Source organism: Zea mays, chromosome 10, assembly GCF_902167145.1.
Source record: "Zea mays cultivar B73 chromosome 10, Zm-B73-REFERENCE-NAM-5.0, whole genome shotgun sequence".
In the NCBI taxonomy this organism is placed as follows: domain Eukaryota; kingdom Viridiplantae; phylum Streptophyta; class Magnoliopsida; order Poales; family Poaceae; genus Zea; species Zea mays.
In genome coordinates, this window is record NC_050105.1 from 143,256,914 (window position 1) to 143,265,772 (window position 8,859).

At 45.3% G+C, this 8,859-nt stretch overlaps 1 protein-coding gene across 4 annotated transcripts; it reads right to left on the reverse strand.

Annotated features, from left to right (window-relative positions):
- Positions 1-4,706: 4,706 nt before the first annotated feature.
- LOC100285033 (zinc finger, C3HC4 type family protein) lies at positions 4,707-8,282 on the reverse strand. Of its 4 annotated transcripts, none has more exons than XM_035963082.1 (6): positions 7,923-8,102; positions 6,829-6,936; positions 5,615-6,404; positions 5,446-5,517; positions 5,157-5,303; positions 4,707-5,062 (listed from the first exon to the last, which is right to left on the reverse strand). In XM_035963082.1, the coding sequence occupies exons 3-6, from the start codon at positions 6,389-6,391 to the stop codon at positions 4,928-4,930; spliced, it is 1,131 nt and encodes a 376-aa protein (XP_035818975.1). In that variant the 5' UTR covers positions 6,392-6,404; positions 6,829-6,936; positions 7,923-8,102; the 3' UTR covers positions 4,707-4,927.
- Positions 8,283-8,859: the final 577 nt, after the last annotated feature.

Here is an 8,859-nt window from a genome sequence, read left to right on the forward strand (position 1 = left end):
CTGCTGACACGGGCAGCAGCCCCATTGGCGGAGGCCGACGGGGACGGCTCCAGCGAAGCAGCCGCCGCCGCAAAACGGCCGAACGCCGTGGCCTCGCTCGGCCTCCACGGCGGCGCCGCGTCCTCCCGCCTTCCGCCGGTGCCGCCACTCCCCTCCATACCCAACCAGCTACACCCCAGCTCTTCAATCTCTTACTGAAGAAAGCCTTCGCCTCCGCCTCAACCTCCAATCGCGACGGTCACAGCATCCACGGGGGCAGCCGAGAAGCGGCCGGAGGAATCCAGCTCCATCCTATGCGGCGGCAGCCATTCCAATGCTCCGTGATCCAACTCCTCTCCTGTCAATCAGAATTGGGGCAAGGATACGTCCAAGCCGGCGGGGGGTATATCGACTATAGGTTGGACTGGACTGGACGCCGGATTTGGGATCCCTTCCCTCGCAAGACTAGGGACTTGGGATTGGGTCTGGACTCTGGAGGAGGACCGCGGCGTGGAAGGGAGAATCAAACCACAGTCGCAGTCCAATCCAATCCCCTCGGCGATTTCTTCGATTTTTTCCCTCCGCCTCGCCTCTCTCTCCGCCTCTATTTTCTTCCCTCCTTTCCTTGCGGGCAAGATATACTTTACAGATTTAATTAGCTGCGAATCCGATTATTATTAAATAATTAACGGGGCGATAACACGAGCCTGCGCCTAAATAAATACCTAGAAATTGCCTTATTTTACTCCTGCTGCTGACGGCGCCATTCTCTAACCCATGTGCCGTGCCGATGTGTAACTCTCTGCGAGTGGGCCCAAACGAATCGCAATCGGCGGATGGAGAGGGAGAGATCGAGCTGGTGGACAATCCAACGGTTGGCAATGTGCGTGCGAGCTGGGAAACGGCGGCAGGATGGGTGGCCCCGCATGTCAGAGACGTGAAGGTCACGTGACGGAGGATGGGATAGCGTAGCGCCCAAGGGCCACGTAGAGTTGCGTGGAGCCCACGTGCCATTGACGTGTACGGTAGAGGGGACGGGGATGCCGTTGCCACCGGGCCGAGCACCTGGGCTCTTGCGTGAAGCCGTCCAGGGGAGGTGCACCGGCCGCAAACGTGTCTATGAGAAACGCTCTCGGTTTCGATCTCGGTGGTGTCTATCTATCTGTTTCAGCCTTTTCAGTTTCAGCACATGCTACCTGGGACATACTAAAAAATGCAGAACATGCAAAATCGCGAGAAAACTGCTGCAGTTTTCTCCTTGCTTTTGATGGTGCAGTGTGGAACATGTGAATAGCAAACACGCACTCCCTGTCAGTCTGTGTACCCTGTTCGCTACACTCCAGGACGTGCCCATAACGCTTTGTCTCTCAAATTATGCTCATGATATATACACACACTATACACTCGATCTAGAGTGGCTTAACAAATTGTTAAACCATTCTCTGCTTTTTATATAAATGTTAAATCGTTATAGTGGTGAGTCATCATTGTTTAGAGTGACGAATAACGCTTTCAACCATTCCAGCATATTTTATAGGCTCAAGCTAGACAACTAGCCAAACATGTCAAAAAATGAGTTGTGATATTACTATTGAGACCATCATATGAGCTAACGTACAAAAACACTAAATAACTATTTTTCCTGGGATGGGTCACATGATATACCGTCGCATACTTATTTATTGTATATTGTATTAAGCAGTGACTTAGGTAGCGGTGAAACGGGTGGGTATCAAGTCTCCTACCGCTTTCGAGTTCATAGAGCCTCGTTAAAGACTCCTAAAAATAAAATATATATGATAAAATATAGAAGGAGTTTATATACGATGTAGTTTAGTCACTCCTAAAAAATCTAACTCCGTTTCTGTTATTAAGAGAAAGAAAAAAAGAATGACAACCAATAGTGTGCCACACCTCACAAAGCCAAAAAAATTGTTGCAGCCAAAATTCAGCTCATTAGTTGTACCATGACAAAGGAAATTGACGAAACAAATGTTAAGACCCAAAACACTTTTAGTGGACAGATTCAAACACACATTACACAATATTAATTGGCCTCGCTTGATCATCACGGCTACTAAATTGTAGCGTGATCTTAGGATGGTTACAATGGTGGATGATACCGCCCACCTACCCAGGTGATATTGTGTCCCTAAGTGATATTGTTCGCCCTGGGTCACGTGTGGGCCGAGTGGGCGACAACCCTATTGCCTGGTGAGAGTGGGCGACACTGCCTACTATTGTGACGTTCGAGTGTGGTATTGTCCACACGCGGTGCTACGTCAGGGCCGCATGGACAGATGGACTATGCATTTAAAATTAACTGTTTTGTTTTTATTATTGGAGCTCAAAAAAATTAAATGTCATTCTCAATCCATCTATAAATAGAGGAACTAGTTGGAGCTCATTTCTCACACCTTTGAGCTCATTTCACTCACCATTCTCCTTGTATTCTAACTCTTGAAAGGTGTCATGTCTTCAACGAGTTCTGACTCAACTGAGAAGATTGAGGGAGAAATTACTCTTGTTTTGCAAGAAGCCCTCGCTGAGGAGATCCAAATACTCAAAGAACAGTTAGCGACACGTTCATTGTTGAGGTTGAGACAACATCGACACTATATTAGGCGTGATCACTAGAAGACACGTGAAAGACTCTACCTCGATTACTTAGTAGACAAATGTTATGCTCTGAATTATTTTTGTCAAAGGTTCTACATGTTGTGTGTAGATTAGGTGACTACATAGATGTCGACCTCACCAATTTACACTCAACTCCGACAAGATTTAACTCAGCATGTCTAGAGTCGTCGTACAGACACTAATTAGAGTTATGTACTTATATTTTAAATATTTTTTTATTTTTATTTTTGTAACATGTTATGTACATTTTGTTTTAAATTACCATCTAAGTCACGAGTATTTTAAATTCAATGAAAATACTAGATTGCATCGTTTTACATGTTTTGAATTGGATAATATGAAATGGTTAAGTCTGTAAGAGAAAAGCCGATGTGGCTGTTGACTGACGATGATTCGTGGGTATTGGAGAGGCTAGGACGAGAGCACAATGCTACTGTTGACGTGATAGTGGCAGACCTAGCAGTGGAGTGGACAAGAGGATAACAAATTGAGTAGACGATAACAAATTGAGTGGACAAATTATACTATAAAGCATTATCAAGTACAAAAAGGCTACCATGGAGTATATTCAACCTATGAAGGGTTCATGTATTGGACATTTTATGAACACTCTTGCAGTAGAGTTCATCAAGTAGACAAACATAAAGGTGGATCAGGACCATTAGGATAGGTCTTGAGGCTTAATGGGTTTGAGCTCGTAATTTTTCACTATTTGTGTTTATTAATTGATAAGTTGCAAGAGGACATAGGGTATTAGATACACTACAGTCTGAACCTCTAACTATAAGTGTGCTAGATCTCACTCATGCCTAAGTCCAGCATGACCACCGACATGTGTCGTGCTCCCTCTTAACTCTATGTCTCTTTATGGCACTATGTGTATCCCGATGTTGTTGTGTATCAACAATGTCAGAATCTGAAAAGCTTGGCCCTGTGAAAGTGTAAGTTTTTTTACTTGACTTGCTATCATTGTTGGACATCAAACTGTTTTGCTTGGACTGTCACATTCAGAGAGGTGTATTGTGCGACCAGGAGGAGACAATTCAACATTTGCTTATTGGTTGTGTGTTTGCACGACAATTTTGGTTCGGTATTTTGCTGTGTTTAGGTTTGGGAGACCAAGTTCCTAGACATATTGATTTTTGTTTTGTAATTGGTGGGTTAAGATAACCTGCATGTTCAGTAAGCAACACAAGAAAGAAGCAAACTTTCTCATTTTGATGCCTTTTGTTAGTGAACTTTAGCAATAGTTTAGAGATGAATATAGGCGTTGGTCCTAGCCGGAGCTAAGGCTATCCGCACCGGGAATGGTACGGGCTACGCTATTGCACACGCTAAACAAAAATCAGCTGCGCCGATACACTCTGTTGCACATGCTATCATACTAAAGAGCTAGTACAACGCTAGATATATCGATATACAGAATCAACGTCATCCACTATGCCTTGGCAACGACATGTACCACCCTCATATGGAAGCAGAGAGAGCATAGGTGTAAACGAGAGATGGTAATTGGGAGTGGATGAATAAAATATATGATAGTTGGATGTAGAGGAAATTTATAGATTAATGTGGGTGCAGGAGAAATTGATATAGAGGAAAGAATTTTGATGACTGGATAAAATTATTATTTTTAGAGTAGAAATATAGAGTAACTAGCCTAAGAAACTTGATGCTCTTAGACTGGATAGGTTGGGAGCTTTTGAATTTCTTCTTGTTGTTTGGTCGTTGAAAGTATTTTCTGAGTAATCATGTTGTAAAATGTTTCCAACCTTCTAATGTGTGGTCGTGGCATGAGTTGATAATGTATACGGGCCCGTCTTTTCCTCTGTACAATACAAAGAGCTATGTATTTGGGAAAGAAAACAGTTAGGGCTTGTTCGTTTCACCGTTAATCCATGTGGATTGAGTGATATTGAGTCGATTTAAATTCATAGCAAGTCAAAATTCATCTCAATATATTCCAATACACTCTAATCCACATGAAATTGGAATAACCGAACAAGGCCTTAGGATTGTGATTTGTTGGAGTGCACGATATCCATTTCTGTACTTTCAACAGTTGAGCAGACAGTGGACTTCTCCCGTAATAAATTGGGTTGTTCTTACTAGGCCTTGGGCCAACAGGGTCCAGGCTCGCAGCAAGTTGCTAACACAACACAAGATTTCCTTTTCTGATTTAAATTGATACAAAAATGAGTGCTTTGAGTAAGAAAAAGGAAGGAAAAGAATTCCAAAAGGGAAAATGTGAGAGGTGCGGAGGGGATAAAGGATATGAAGAATCTATAAAGAAACATGAAACACGTTGCTACTTGGTTTTCAGGGCAACAGATTTGCATATAGGACACCGGTTCTTCTGCCGAAGCCAGTGCTCTATGCAGGAAAGGTGGTAGTAGTGTTTACACGCCATCTTGCCCACATCCTCACCCGATAAATACTCCTCCTGAGAAACATCTCACGCAACAGAAAAAAAAAATTTAGAGGTTGCAACTAATATCCTGATACAGAACAATCTGATATAGTACAAATGAACTTGCCTGGCATATGCTGCATTTTGTTTCACAATCTTCATGAGACCCTGGAGCTGTGGGCATGTAGAGGCTCCTATTTAGGCACGTGGACAATGCATCGTCTGAAAGACCTGTTTTTACAGTACCAATCCGCTCTCCCAAAGCAAGCAACTCCTTCAAAGCAGAGTGTCACAAATCATATGACTACTTTGGAGATACAAAACATGACAAACAGAAACTGCTTACTGACTGAAGACAAGACAGAGAATAGGATGAAGCGAGAAGGAAATGGGAAAATGGCGTCCGTCAGACATACTTCGTAGGACATGCCGTCGATATCCATCCTCATTCCTCTGTGCCGATCGCTGAATATTAAATAGTTCTGGAGCTGCAGTGCACAATGTAATCATACGATTTGCATTCTCTTCATAGCTCTGCTGGACTTAGCACGACTATTGTGCAGTGACAGAAATAGAATGTCTTACCTCTTCAATTCCACCCGTATCAAAGCGCAAGTACCCATTTGAATCCTCCACGCTGTCGTCCAGGGACGAAAGCCCTTCCTGAAGCCCGCTTCTGTATCTCGCCATGAACCCAGAAAGAAACCCTTCAGAAGGCACATGGTTTCTTGCTACCTGCTGCTCAACTAGCAGCAAGCCTGCGTCACCCCTCTGTGAACTCCTCCTAGCACCCCCAGCACCATTTCTGTGCACACTGTCAGCTCCTGCATTTGCACCTTCATCAGCTCTTCTTACCCTCGAAGCTGCCCGGTGCGACGGCCTTGAGAGCGAGACTGATCGACTGTTGCTCGGGGAACTAGCAGTGAATCCACTCGGTGACTGTGGGCTGTTCTCCCTGTTCAATGACCGTTTCCTTGATGTGTTGACCCTCTCCTTGAGCCGAGCCAGTAGATCACGCCCGGGACCGGGAGTGTCTCTTGACCTGTTGCCGGTTTCGCTACAAGAGCCTCCTGCATCCTTGCTGATGCTGCCTGGAGCACTGGTTCCATGTGGTGGCATTCTGTCGGGATTCCTACAAATCTTTGGTCTCCGTGGGGTAGCCGGTGTTGATTCATTGGCCACCGCTGCCCTGTGCACCTCCTTGCCTTTGGCTTTGCCAACAGAATGATGACCACTGCAGCCATGGCGCGAGCAGCAGTTCTTGGCCCTGGGGCGCGAACCGTCCTCTCTGAAGAGAAGAATTGATCCTCCCTTGGTTAATAGCAGGCCGCCGACTGTTCGTCTTCCCATGTGCTCCTCCATGTCAGATAACTGCCTGGAGTTAGAAGTGGTAGGAACAAGTCAGACATTTCCCGAGCACGACCATTACCGATTCAGGTCCTACCATGCCTGATATCAGTATTTAATTAATACCCAATGTAAACAACTGAAATACCGTTTAGCCTTCAAACTATAATCTGTATGATTAAAATGGGCTCAGCAGACCCAAAGAAGTGAAGAACATGATCTTTATCATTAATTTTACTGGCATGTTTGGATCCTGGGAATTGAATTTCATTTAATAATCATACTTTACGCACAGACCAATTAAGTTATAGAAGCACATCATGGCAGTCCTATAGACTTATATCTAAACATTGGAAATTTAAGAAATGACAAATTCTAAGTCAAACGGTCTAATCTATTAGGTAGATTCTAATTCTTCAAAGTAAACCAAATTAGTCAGGTGATCCGTTTACCTATTATAATCAGTCTAGATATATATGTGCCTGCTCATAGCACAACCAAAGCGCCCAAACGAATTTGCTGTACTAGCAACCTTTTCCCCTTCCTGTCTGAAATTATTCCTATCCTGAAAGGTCAATTTGGTCAAGCCTGCATACCACGACACAACACAACACAATAATGTACCAAAACCGAAAGGTGTACTGATTTTGCTTTACGGGAATTTTAGAGACTATTAATTTGTCGTTTGATTTTTTTTTTGACATCAACTTTGACCGGTTTGTCTTTTTCGGAATATTTGTGAAAATATAGAAAAATCCAATTCATAGTTAAAGTAAGCTATATGATAAACTAAATCAAAATGAAAATAAATGATAATGATGAGTTTTTTTTTTTAATAAGCCGAGCCAGTCAAAATTTAATAAAAAAAAGTTAAAACGACATTCACAGAGGGAGTAGGAGGCACCCGACGGTTGACACATACGGATTCCATGGGATCGTAACTGTCTTATCGCATAAGAAAAATATTATCTTTGTCTTGTAAGTGAGAAAAAAAAAGCATGAGAAAGAAAGTTGCTGGTTTCAGACAGTCGAAGCAACCGAAACATGCAGCAGAAAACGATTCCGTCTTTCAGAGGATAGACTTTGACCTGTATCCGGGGAAGAAAACAGAGCAAGTTTTTCGTTCTTTCTTTTGCGATAAGAAAAAAAAAGCAGAGGAAGTTTGATATAGTAAATGAAAGGGAATTGGATTGCAGAGACAAAAGAAAAAAAAACCAGAACTTTCGTGGACCATCAAATCTTCAAAGACCCAATAAAACCTATCGCGCGATCGATCACGATGGTAACAGGTATGTATTCCCAAACTTGCAGCGCCTACAGCTCGCACAGGCAGTCGCTACGGAAGAAGTGAACGAGAAAGGCGCGAAAGAACCACCCTGAATTTCAAAGGTGAACTGCAAACTCGTAGGCCAGTTTCATACTGTGGCACGAGCAACCAAAGAACACCAAACCAGACCCGAAAAGGTTGTAAAAGAAACGACGGGTAGCATGACAAGAACATAAATAACACGAGGAAGAAGAAGGAGAAAGAGCGGCCATGACCGACCTTCCTTTCCAAGCCTTTCCTTCAAACCGGGCGATTCTCCTCCACTGGAACCGGGCCGGACAGCGACCGGATCGACCCGGAGAATCGAGGGGAGGAATTGGGAGGGAGCGATAAGAGGAGATCACGAGTGGTGGGAGTTGTTATATACGCATGGCCAAGAAGAAGCAAGCCACAGAGGGAGGGGGTTGCGGAGGCGACAGGCGACGGAGACGAAGCCGGCGTGGCGGGCAGGAAGGGACGGCGGCGGGCCCGCGGGGGCAGGTCGTGTGGGAGCCGTCGGATCGGATTGGGCGGCTGGGCGCGCGCAGAATCCGACGGCTCGAGGGGGAGATGGCCCGGCACGGGACCCGCTCAAACGAAGGCCCAGGACCGCCCCCACCACCGAATTTCCTGCCCGATAATGTGCCGGCAGTAGTCGAGTGAGTGGACCCATGGAGAGGCTGACACTGACAAGCGGCCATCCTGTTGCCTGCGCATTTTTTGAGAGTTTTTTTTTGTCTGCTTTTCGTGAAGCAGTGTTAGTGTTTTCTGGTCCTTTTTCGCAAAAATAAATGGTGTTTTTTTTCATCATCTAGGCTATGTTTGATCAACTATTGAGCATAATCAACTATTTAGTTAGTTGTCCCGTACATTGCTAGTTTTCTATATGTCGGCGTTTCGAGACCGGGGGTCCCTAAGCCGACGAGTGAGTGTGCCGCGTGCCCCAGCCCAGATGGGTCGAGCGCGTGGGCGAGCGCGAAGGGGGGAAAGCGAGGTGGCCGGAGACGGGCGTGAGAGAGGTGGAAATCCCGCGGCCTTCGTGTTCGTCCCGCGCCCAGGTCGGGTGCGCTTGCAGTAGGAGGTTACAAGCGTCCACGCGGGTGAGTGAAGCGAGCGGCCCCAAGAGAGCGCCTGCCCCGTCCTCGCCCCCGCGCGGCCAACCTTCTCTAAGAAGGCC

Bases quoted from the DNA above. Each gene is read 5' to 3' on its own strand.
- LOC100285033 (XM_008663812.4), bottom strand. From the start codon at position 6,391: ATGGAGGAGCACATGGGAAGACGAACAGTCGGCGGCCTGCTATTAACC. The intron at 5,304-5,445 runs GTATGTCTGACG...TCTGCTTTGAAG, and splicing joins TCGACGGCATGTCCTACGAA to GAGTTGCTTGCTTTGGGAGA. The intron at 5,063-5,156 runs GCAAGTTCATTT...GATGTTTCTCAG, and splicing joins CAAAATGCAGCATATGCCAG to GAGGAGTATTTATCGGGTGA.